The sequence below is a fragment of the Babylonia areolata genome, chromosome 11, assembly GCF_041734735.1.
Source record: "Babylonia areolata isolate BAREFJ2019XMU chromosome 11, ASM4173473v1, whole genome shotgun sequence".
NCBI lineage: Eukaryota > Metazoa > Mollusca > Gastropoda > Neogastropoda > Buccinidae > Babylonia > Babylonia areolata.
The window spans coordinates 657501-670177 of NC_134886.1; the positions used below are offsets into that span (position 1 = coordinate 657501).

The following is a 12677-nucleotide window of genomic DNA, read 5'->3' on the forward strand; positions in this document are numbered from 1 at the left end:
AACAGGAGTGCTCCGTGTTGACATGGAATAAAGCAGCATTTAGTGAAACAGGAGTGCTGCATGTTGACATGGAATAAAGCAGCATTTAGTGAAACAGGAGTGCTGCATGTTGACATGGAATAAAGCAGCATTTAGTGAAACAGGAGTGCTCCGTGTTGACATGGAATAAAGCAGCATTTAGTGAAACAGGAGTGCTCCATGTTGACATGGAATAAAGCAGCATTTAGTGAAACAGAAGTGCTCCATGTTGACAGGCACCAATGACAAGGCGGGCGGCCCTCACTACCTGACCAAGTTCATCTCCCAGCAAGCCATCAAGGAGAGGTCCAAACCCATGACCACCTGGAAGTACCCATCCATGGAGACCCAGTGAACCTAGCGCCGCCTGACTGATGGCAACCGGCTGTGAGACTGAATGATAGGAACCTGTCATGGTTTAGGGGTTATGAGAGACTGAATGATAGGAACCTGTCATGGTTTGGGGGTTATGAGAGCCTGAATGATAGCAACATGTCATGGTTTGGGGGTTATTAGAGACTGAATGATAGCAACATGTCATGGTTTGGGGGTTATGAGAGACTGAATGATGATGTGTGAAGATTTTAGGATTATGAGAGACTAATTGACGACATATCAAGGTTTTACAATGCACAGGCTTTACAAAACTTCAGGACCTCTAGGAAATACATAATGACCATAACAGTATGTGTATATATTGCATTTTCCAACCTCTCAAAGCACTTTACAATAGCACAATGGTTAGATGTCTAGCAAAGCACACAAGAACATACACACACACACTTGTAAAAAAAAAAACAACATCACTCACACACACACACATGTTAGCATAAATTTCCGTTGTCGACAGATTTGGCTTTCTGCATTATGATTGTGTGTGTGTGTGGACTTGTGAGCAGGTGGTGTATTTGTGCGCGAGGCAGCGATGGTTGGAAATTGCCAACAGTTGTTATGGCTGTTCATGCTGCATGCTTTGTTGTAAAATCTGCTCACAGTTAACCTGAAAATGCTGGTTGTTTGCCATACATATTTTGAGAATGGCTTTGTGTGTAGGTGTGGTGTTGGTGTGGATATGGATGTGTTCTACTCATGAAGACCAGGTTGTGTCATGTTTGGGAAGTGGTACTGGCTGATGAGATTTTGTTGCGAGTTGCTTGTTCTGTTCTTTGAACAACTAGCTTGTCTAAACAGGAAACAGTATGCTTTAGGTTTTGTTGTTGTTTTCTCTATGTTAAAAAGAACCTATAAACACAGAATGTTTTATATTAACCAGCAGCATTGTGCCTTTGTTAGTCCACACAAGAAGACCTGAGATGATCACTTGGAGGTTGGATGCTGGTCTGTTCCAAAGGTGTGGTTAGATGGGTGATGGTGAACATGTCTGCTTCTCCCATTCAGAGAACAGTGGTGAAAGGTGTGGTCAGATGGTGAACATGTCTGCTTCTCCCATTCAGAGAACAGTAGATGAAAGGTGTGGTCAGATGGGTGATGGTGAACATGTCTGCTTCTCCCATTCAGAGAACAGTAGATGAAAGGTGTGGTCAGATGGGTGATGGTGAACATGTCTGCTTCTCCTATTCAGAGAACAGTGGATGAAAGGTGTGGTCAACACAGTGTATTGACAGGCCAAGAAAAATTTAACAGGCAAATTTAACAGTGCCTGTCCTTGGTCAGAGGTAAAACTGTAGCACTTTACACTCAGTCATTTAATGAGCACAACAGGCTGCCTACCTGGGTACAGCCGACTGACTCCTGTCTTTAGGCACTCACTGGCTTCTTGTGTCATTCAGTCAGGATTTCAGTCGCACACATGGACACACAATATATGTTAGAGGGGACATGAAGCAGGCTTTAAAAATGTCACTATTAGTTGAGCCTGCCATGTTTTGGAAGAGTATGATCTGTCATGACTATGAAGGAAGATCTGCCGTGATCACCTGTTAAGGTCAGGTCATTGTGTTTTGTCATGAAGCAGCAGAGCCTGCCATGTTTTGGAAGAGTATGATCTGTCATGACTATGAAGGAAGATCTGCCGTGATCACCTGTTAAGGTCAGGTCATTGTGTTTTGTCATGAAGCAGCAGAGCCTGCCATGTTTTGGAAGAGTATGATCTGTCATGACTATGAAGGAAGATCTGCCGTGATCACCTGTTAAGGTCAGGTCATTGTGTTTTGTCATGAAGCAGCACAGTTTCATGCAGGTCTGTATGTTGCACAATATCACCATTGTGTAACGGATTCCCTGAATCTCTGATGAAATGTCCTCCCTCTTGATCTGAGCAAAAAGTCTTTGATATGAGAAAAGTTTTCATTCATTAAGTTGTTTTTTTTTCCACTGTGGAGATTTCTTTCTGACCACAGTGGAATGGACATGGTTTTCTCTGTCTGCATATTTGATTTGTTGGTGATATCCTTTTCTTTTTAATCCCAAATGGTGTTATGGAAAGCACATGCTCTGTTGGAACTCAATGATCAGAACAGAATGAAGGCATCTATAGAGAGAAAATCTTAAGTTTTGTTGGATGCACATAGTTTGTTCTTTATCGATGATTCTTCAACATTTGGTGATATTAGCTCTGATTTTTGCTTATTGACAGAATCTCTAGACGTGTACAGATTTGTGATGTTTTATCCATGCAGTTGCTTACAGTCACTACACTGCTCAGCAGAAAATCATGGTATACATTAAGAAGGTTTAGATGTTTTTATGGTTGTCATTGATTTGTGTTTTAATTGAAATGTGATAGTAAAACATTAACTGTTAAAATGTTTGTTTTTTTTCCAGAAAATAATGGATCAAAACTTTCGTGTTTTTTTTTTTTAAACAATGGACCTTGTTTCCTGATAACAAATATCTAAATCAAATAACTTAATGTTGCCAACATTAAGAACAAAGCAAAAGAAAGAAAAGCGACATGTACATGGAAGCAGTGTGTGTGTTTGTGTGTGTGTTATATGATTATCACCAATATTTAAATCTTTTATGTTAAAAAAAAAAAATGTAATAACTTTTCTGATTGTGCAGCCAACTTTGTTACCGTTTTGTTTTCTATTTTCTTGATTTTATTTTCTGCATTATTTGTCTGTGCTTGATATTTAATCAGATAGTTTGTTTTCCTGCTTTAGAAAAAGTTATATGCATACTCAGTGGTGTGTGTTTCACACACTTACACACACAGAGAAAAGAATGGTGGAAACTGACCCAAACAAAAGAAAAACCTTAGAAACTGTAGGTGACTTGGCAGGGTGTAGGTTTTAAAACTGTATTAAAGGACCTACATCTGTGTTTCAGCTGTAAACAAAGTGGAAATGTAAAGTATGAATAGAAAGTTGGGGATGCTGGGTGCTAGGTGTGGGGGGACACTAGGGTGTGGAGAGGACAGTGGGGGTGGATGATGCTGTATGGATACAGTCTGTCCAGGTAGGGCATGTCGATACAGTGCAGCGTCACCTTATGTTGTGAGGACAGTGGGGGTGGATGATGCTGTATGGATACAGTCTGTCCAGGGAAGGCATGTTGATACAGTGCAGCGTCACCTTATGTTGTGAGGACAGTGGGGGTGGATGATGCTGTATGGATACAGTCTGTCCAGGGAAGGCATGTCGATACAGTGCAGCGTCACCTTATGTTGTGGTGAGGACAGTGGTGGTGGATGATGCTGTATGGATACAGTCTGTCCAGGGATGGCATGTCGATACAGTACAGTCACCTTATGTTGTGAGGACAGTGGGGGTGGATGATGCTGTATGGATACAGTCTGTCCAGGGAAGGCATGTTGATACAGTGCAGCGTCACCTTATGTTGTTGTGAGGACAGTGGGGGTGGATGATGCTGTATGGATACAGTCTGTCCAGGGAAGGCATGTCGATACAGTGCAGCGTCACCTTATGTTGTGGTGAGGACAGTGGGGGTGGATGATGCTGTATGGATACAGTCTGTCCAGGGATGGCATGTCGATACAGTGCAGCGTCACCTTATGTTGTGAGGACAGTGGGGGTGGATGATGCTGTATGGATACAGTCTGTCCAGGGAAGGCATGTTGATACAGTGCAGCGTCACCTTATGTTGTGAGGACAGTGGGGGTGGATGATGCTGTATGGATACAGTCTGTCCAGGGAAGGCATGTCGATTCAGTGCAGCGTCACCTTATGTTGTGAGGACAGTGGGGGTGGATGATGCTGTATGGATACAGTCTGTCCAGGGAAGGCATGTTGATACAGTGCAGCGTCACCTTATGTTGTTGTGAGGACAGTGGGGGTGGATGATGCTGTATGGATACAGTCTGTCCAGGGAAGGCATGTTGATACAGTGCAGCGTCACCTTATGTTGTTGTGAGGACAGTGGGGGTGGATGATGCTGTATGGATACAGTCTGTCCAGGGAAGGCATGTCGATACAGTGCAGTCACCTTATGTTGTGAGGACAGTGGGGGTGGATGATGCTGTATGGATACAGTCTGTCCAGGGAGGGCATGTTGATACAGTGCAGCGTCACCTTATGTTGTGGTGAGGACAGTGGTGGTGGATGATGCTGTATGGATACAGTCTGTCCAGGGAAGGCATGTTGATACAGTGCAGCGACACCTTATGTTGTGAGGACAGTGGGGGTGGATGATGCTGTATGGATACAGTCTGTCCAGGAAGGGCATGTCGATACAGTGCAGCGTCACCTTATGTTTGGTTTCTTTTCTTTTCTTTTTCTGCCTGTACATGTATTTATTTTCCTGTCATGTATGTGTATGTAGCAAGCAGATAGACAAAGAAAATGTAATGTGATGCAGGGAACTGAGCAATTAGGGAGGGATGGAGAGGGGAGGGGGGTTGATAACTGATGGACAGAAAGTCAGGCATGCAGTGGCGAGATGTGATTTTGCAGTTTATCCCGAGTGGTTATTGGGTGGCATTTATATTTGGAGTGAAAATAAACATGTTAATCAAACCAAATGTGATTGCTTGTTTTTAATAAACTGGAACAAAGGTGTGATTAGTGTTCAACTTTTTCATCTCTCTCTCTCTGTGCCAATATAAATGGGAATACTTTCATTTTAGGCCATAGTCCCTCATGAAGGGGTGTACATGAACAAGCACATCACAGCCATACCAAAATGTTATGCATACATATCAACGGTCACGTTTAACGAAATTGATTTTTAAATCATATCAAGACAATGCATTATCACCAAATTTAAATGCATTGTACAAGAACATTGACAAATTCTGAACATTACTCTCTCTCATGGACAATATCAGCAAACTGAATTTAAAGGCACATGGATTTTGTTAATATTTTGCAGGAATAGACTTTTGTCTGATATCACTAAGAGCTGAACAACACAAGACAAAATGCATCTCATCATCTTTTCACAATGGACGAATTGAATTACTCTCATTAAAATCTCTATCAATAAAGATGTGCAGTCAAATCAGATATACTGAATCAAAATCTAGTCATTATATATTTCAAGTGTTTGTCCATGACAAGGTAAGATTTTACTTCATGGGTGTTACAAAAAGTTCTATATATGTTCAATTTATCACTAGTCTGAATATGTTTGTGCCATTTTTACCATCTGCAATCAAACGTTGATGAAAACCAGTAATAAATGCATTGACACTACCAACACCCTGGTTTACCCATACATCACCAAAACCATAGTCAAACAATTACACACATGAGAAACCCAGTTCTTTCCTCTAGTGTCTAATTCATGTAACATTTTACAGGCTTTATGAGGTAACCGAGACTCTTCCATCTGTAACAATTTAAACCAATAGTGAATACAATGGACAGCAGAATTTATATATATATTGGATATCTGTCAGTTTTCAGATTATTAGGTGTACAAATATCAACCCCCAAAATGTCTTTAAATGTCTGAATGTACAGATTCACAATTCACAGCAGCTTTGTTTAACTCACATATTTCTGAACCGTATTGTAAGACTGTCTGCACTTGTGCGTCAGATATGTTCATAAATAATTTCAAAGAAATATTATTCAAGGATGATATGTTCTTCATGCTGCATAATGAAGCATTTTTTGCCCTGCTTACAAGATCTTTGCAAGTGGTAACAAAACTTAAACGTGTTAATAATATCCTAAGGTACTTGTATGCATTGGCTACAGGCATTGTAACGCTATTGTACACCCAACTTTCTCTCACACCAAGATGTCCACCGTTTCAAAAAACAGTATTACTTTTGTTCATATTTACTTTTAATTGAAGTGTTGATGCAGCATGTTTAAGTTATTCAGCTGCATTTGTAAACCAATGGCAGTTTCAGATAACAAAACAGTATCAGCCAAAGAAGGATACGGTTCAAAAGCATCAAATGAAAATTTGGCACAGTGTCTTCCATTGTTTATTATTTCTAAAGCCAGTTTGTTTATAAAAAGAGAAAATAATATTGGGCTGCACATATCTTGTTTAACTCCAGTTGTACAATAAATAGAATCTTTTAGTTGAGCGCCACACTTAATCTACATTTTACATTGTCCGACATAACCTGAATACACTTGAATAATTTACCCCTGACACCATTTTTTGATGAAATAGGCCATAACACTTAGGTTTATTGAATCAAATGCCTTATTGAAGTCTGTAGAAGCCACATACAACTTTTGATTGAGAGAAAATTGTTTCTGTACCAAAGCTAACAAAGAGAATATATGATCTATCATTGAATACCCCTTTTAAAACCCTGCTTGATGTTCACTTGTGATATGTTCCTTTACCTTTTAGATAATGTTGATCTTGTTGAAACAGAAACAAACTACTGATAGGAAAAGATTGGAACAGCTTTAGTTCTCACATGGCTGATACAGTCACAGAATGTTAACTTCTGTGAAAAATGAAAACAAACAAAAGAGATAAAGCACAGATGTAACTGCCATCTTCCTGATAACCACACAATGAAAACAGTTACTTGAGACTGCAAATATGTACACACCTTCGTACTTCATTGCATGGTCTGTGTACTAAAGTTAGAAAGGTACCTACCATATGTCAAGGGGGATAAATTTAACAATGCACTCTCTTGGGCATGTTAAAGGCCTTGTTAACCATGTGAGTGTTTGTTGTGTGATGGAAATGGAGTATGGCTGCCTTCATGGCAGGGTAAAAGCCCAGTTCTTAATCATGATATTGTATTTATATAGTGCTAAAAAAAACCCCTCTCAAAGTGCTTTACCAGAACGCATCAGCCAAAAAGCACTCAATACACACACATGGAAAAAAAAAAAGATGCTGATCTATAGACTTAAGGATTTGTTTTCAAGGATGTGATGGATGAACTAAAGGTGTGACACAGGCAGAGAATTCCAGCTGTGTACAGCTGAAGGGATGTTATGGACTAGCGATCTGACACAGGCAGAGAATTCCAGCTGTGTACAGCTGAAGGGATGTTATGGACTAGCGATCTGACACAGGCAGAGAATTCCAGCTCTGTACAGTTGAAGAACTTAAATCTGTCCTGTCCTGTTTCTTTCTGTTAATGTGGGAATACAAAAGATTATATATATCATAGGGGAGAGAGCGGAAACATCTTGAAAGGACTTATTTGCTTAACAGGTCAGACATATACCGAGATGCAGTTCCGGAAATCACTTGAAAGCAGAGACATGTGGTTTTGTACCTAATTCTCAGCTCAAACATTATTCATAATCATTTAATACTTTAACTTGCATGTATTGAAGGAGACTTGTCACACACCCAGAATTCGTCCCCAATTTATATGAAGCAGGTTGGTTTAAGCAGATGGTTTCATACTACCTCAAGTTCAAGAGCTAACACTATGGTTACCGAAAAGAACGAAGTTAATAAATATCTGCGTTCTAATGATCTAATATATTTCTTGCTCTCAATTTGGTTTATTAGCTTCCGTAGAAGCCGTAAAACATTGCGCATGCCGACCCGAAGGTCGTCAGCGCGGGGTATTGGGATTAGTTTTCAACTAGCAATAACCACGCCTCGGTTAAACCTCATCGGCTATGGTACCGCCACTGCGCAAAGCTAATGACTTCATTGACAGTCGGGATCCTCTACAAATCATATACATCATCTTTCTCAGGTGCATTTAGTAGTTTAAGCAAAATGTTTTTGTTTTACTTATTTCTTTAAAAATACATTCGTTACACATCGCATTTAAATCATATCATCTTTACTAAATGTTGTTCTAAAATAGTGAATTTGGGGTTTGGGTTATAAAAAAAATACAATGAGAATTCCATATCTAATGTGTGTACAGAGATGCTTCACCCAACGACATTTTCCAAGGGAGAGTATCGTTCCGTGGGAAATGTATTCTCCCTTTATATGGGCTGGAGACTGAACGTTTACATGCGAGGAGAAAGACAGAGACAGGAAGATGAAAATAAGATAAAGATCAGTCAACAGGAAACTGAATAATTGGAAATGAATCATTCAACAGATTGGATAACAATGGTAACCACTGTTGAGGCAAGGGCTGATGCAAGTAATGAGGTCACATGAGTGTCAGTCAGTGTCAGTAGCTCAAGGAGGCGTCACTGCGTTCGGACAAATCCATATACGCTACACCACATCTGCCAAGCAGATGCCTGACCAGCAGCGTAACCCAACGCACTTAGTCAGGCCTTGAGGAAAAAAAAGAAAAAGAAGATAAACTTACATAAATAAATAAATAATTATGATATAAAAAAGGTAGTAGTGATGAAAAAGAAAAAAAAAGAAAAAAAAAAAGACAACAATGATGATAAATAAGCAAATAAATGTAAAACATGAAGACACACATTCACACATACACCCACACATGCATAACAGATATGCGCCAAACACACAATTTCACAGATATCAAAGCACAGCCAAATACATATAAACGTACATGAGCTCCAACACACACACACACACACAATTACCCTACACCTCCTCTACCCCCTCCTCCACACACTCATTTCTAGTCTATGTATCGCAGCTTCCACGGCACAAACACACACACACACACACACACACACACACACACACACACACACACACACAAACACATTACCCTGCACCTCCTCTACCCCCTCCTCCACACACTCATTTCTAGTCTATGTATCGCAGCTTCCACGGCGCGCACACACACACACACACACACACACACACACACACACACACAAACACTGTTGGTCAACTTAGTGTATGTGTCTGTGCATGTGGGTGTGTATTTAATGCATGTTTTTGTTCGTGTACACTTAGTGCATTCATGAGTAATTGACTGATCCATGCAACTTTTGTCTCTCTCTCACACACAAACACATACACACATGCTGATGAATGTCTAACACCTTGGTAAGAAATGCAGAAGCCTGAACACCCACCTCCCACATGGGTCTAATGCCTTCTTTGAACAGGTGGTAATCGGCATGGCCTGTCAGTTCACTGGGGCGAACCAGATGAGCGTACATTGTCCAGAACTGTTCAACCGAGGCAAAGGAGAATACATGAGTAATGTAAAAATCAAAATGAAGATGAATTTGCACAAAGTAAAAATGTTTTGATGCCCTTGACAATAGTTCATCATAAAAGACAGTCAAAACTGACGATCTGAAATAACTGATGTTCACAAGAAATGGGTTTAAATGACAATCAGGCGAAAGATGAGTCAGAAACCACCAGTCAAGTCATTGTGTATTTCCTGTTATGTGGAGTTCCATATTCCCTTTTGTCAGAGGGAAACAACAACAACATACTAAACACAATCCGTGTAAAACTAAACAGTAACATCAGAATCAAATTAAGACAGCTACAAGATCAGTATAAATTATGTTGTGTTGTATTACTCTGACACAACATACTTCTCTGCATAATCATTATAAATTGTGTTGTGTTGTATTACTCTGACACAACATACTTCTCTGCATAATCAGTATAAATTGTGTTGTGTTGTATTACTCTGACACAACATACTTCTCTGCATAATCAGTATAAATTGTGTTGTATTACTCTGACACAACATACTTCTCTGCATAATCAGTATAAATTGTGTTGTGTTGTATTACTGACACAACATACTTCTCTGCATAAAATCCATGCAGCTCTCCACGGGAAGTACTCAACGCTACAGTGCAGCACCACCATATTTTGCTTTTTGTCGTCATCGTCGTCATCGTCGTTGTTGTTGTAGTATATAATTTTGCCAGAGACAACCATTTTGTTGCCATGGGTTCTTTTATATATGCTAAGTGTATGCTACACACATGACCTTATGCAGTTTACTGTCTCACCTGAATGACTAGCATCCAGACCACCACTCAAGGTCTAGTGGAGGGGGAGAAAATATTGCATGGTGGTGTGGAATCTGATCCCATGCACTTGGATTCTCTTGGTCCTTAGGCAGACTCTTTACCACAAGGCAGCCTGTCTCCTGCTTCAGCCAACAACAGCAACACCAGTGTGAAATGTCAACAGTTTATAATTCAGTCAACAGCACAAGATCAGTATAAATTTAGCCACAGCAACACCAGTGTGAAATGTCAACAGTTTATAATTCAGTCAACAGCACAAGATCAGTATAAATTTAGCCAACAAAAGCAACACCAGTGTGAAATGTCAACAGTTTATAATTCAGACAACAGCACAAGATATCAGTATAAATTTAGCCAACAACAGCAACACCAGTGTGAAATGTCAACAGTCTATAATTTAGACAACCACTAGAAGTTAGTATAAATGTAGCCAACAACATCAATATAATATGCGAAAACATTTTTTTTACGATTCAGACAAAGCGGTCTGCATGTATTTAGTCAACAACAGCAGTATCAGTATAAGGTAAAACAGCAGACATCAGTATGAAATAAAACAATGACAGCAACATGACATCACATGACAAGTATCAAGTCAGATGCAAGTGACATTATTGACAAGAATGTCATACAATGTATCCGTGGTATGTGCACTAAGTGCACGCAATGTTATGGATTCCAAACGTGTGTGTCTACGGGGTGGGGGTGGTGGTTGTAGAGGGAGGGGTTGTGATGAGTAGTGTATGTCGTTGTAGCACACTTTCAGTGAAAAGCCTGTGTCGTCCAATGTCAATGTTTTGCTTTATTACATCATGACGTAATGGGTATAAAATCAGACGACCAATGTGATTATAACAGGTTTTATTTTACAGATACATCATATGCTATGTAATATTTACTAGTTTTAAATAGGCTAGTAGGAAGCTATTGTTTTTACTACTTGTTTATCATTTATAATTTTAGCTTCCGTAGAAGCCGTAAAAAATTGCGCATGCCGACCCGAAGGTCGTCAGCGCGGGGTATTGGGATTAGTTTTCAACTAGCAATAACCACGCCTCGGTTAAACCTCATCGGCTATGGTACCGCCACTGCGCAAAGCTAATGACCATGTGCGATCAGGCACCTATTATAAATCATACATATCACCATCGTCAGGTGTCACGAAATTCTTGCTAAATAGTTTAATTTTATTAATAACTCCTGCAATATATCCATGAAATATTTTGTTTTTGAATTTTACATTTATAACTGCATTTTATTCCGAAAAAGTAAAAGTTAGTAAGAGGTTACGACAAAATTGTTGATAATTTGCTTAGTGACGCTACACTCAAATGACATTTTCCAAGAGAGTATTGTCCCATGGGAAATATTCTGTGACAAGTGCTCTCCCTTCTCATTTTCAGCTTCTGGAAAATCCAACGAACGCACGCGCACGCGCACACACACACGCACACACACACGCACACACACACGCGGACACACATCAGTATGCCACACACCGTGACTCACGCAAGCACACAGGCACACACAGGCACACACAGGCACACACAGGCACACACAGGCACACAGACACACAGACACATACAGGCACACAGACACAGACACACACAGGCACACAGACACACACACAGACACAGACACAGACACAGACACAGACACAGACACAGACACACACACACACACACACACACACCACACACACGCTCACAGAGATATGTAAATAGAACATTTAGTCAAGTGAATAGGAAGCTGGATTCATGATGTACCATTCAATGAATTCCTGGTAACATTTAGTCAAGTGAATAAGAAGCTGGATTCATGATGTACCATTCAATTAATTCATGGTAACATTTAGTCAACTGAATAAGAAGCTGCATTCATGATGTACCATTCAATGAATTCCTGGAAAATGAGAAACGAAGCTAAAGTAGGGGGTGATATCTTATATGGGGGTCACATAAGTAATGTAAATATCAAAATGAAGATGAAATTTCACAATGGAAAAATGGCTCAGCACCCTTCAATAATATTTTCTACGGTCAAAACTAACGACCTGTAATAAGTGAAATTCACAAGAAATAGGTTTAAATGACAACAACAAAAACAATAATGATAATGATACATATCATACTTAGATGGCACGAACTCCCAATATGATAAGCTCCAAACGCCTCACATGAACAATACGTATACAAGAATGCATTACACCACACTGACCAGCACATGACATCAAAGTGGAAAACAAAGTATGCACACCAACACAATACTACAACTGGCAGATATGAATAATCAGATAAAATATAACAAAATATGCCCCCCCCCTCCAACACACACACACATACACACACACACACACACACACACACACACACACACACACACACACACACACAC

General features: G+C 39.9%; 1 protein-coding gene, 1 long non-coding RNA gene and 2 other non-coding genes across 4 annotated transcripts in view; 1 reads left to right on the forward strand and 3 right to left on the reverse strand.

The window, feature by feature from the left end:
- LOC143287433 (delta-1-pyrroline-5-carboxylate dehydrogenase, mitochondrial-like) overlaps nt 1-2927 on the forward strand; it is a 51423-nt gene extending 48496 nt beyond the window's left edge. The window contains exon 14 of the mRNA XM_076595421.1: nt 255-2927. Within this exon, the coding sequence (XP_076451536.1) occupies nt 255-373 (119 nt within the window). The 3' untranslated portion in view covers nt 374-2927. The remainder of the gene's footprint in view (nt 1-254) is intronic.
- A 1018-nt stretch (nt 2928-3945) lies between these two features.
- Nucleotides 3946-4991, reverse strand: LOC143287434 (uncharacterized). The gene is made up of 2 exons (XR_013055960.1): nt 4426-4991; nt 3946-4338 (listed from the first exon to the last, which is right to left on the reverse strand). It is a non-coding gene; the product is annotated as an uncharacterized LOC143287434 (long non-coding RNA).
- Nucleotides 4992-7893: 2902 nt separating this feature from the next.
- Nucleotides 7894-8030, reverse strand: LOC143287806 (U4 spliceosomal RNA). Its single transcript, XR_013056016.1, has one exon. It is a non-coding gene; the product is annotated as a U4 spliceosomal RNA (small nuclear RNA).
- Nucleotides 8031-11246: 3216 nt separating this feature from the next.
- Nucleotides 11247-11383, reverse strand: LOC143287805 (U4 spliceosomal RNA). The gene has a single exon (XR_013056015.1). It is a non-coding gene; the product is annotated as a U4 spliceosomal RNA (small nuclear RNA).
- Between the last annotated feature and the right edge of the window lie 1294 nt (nt 11384-12677).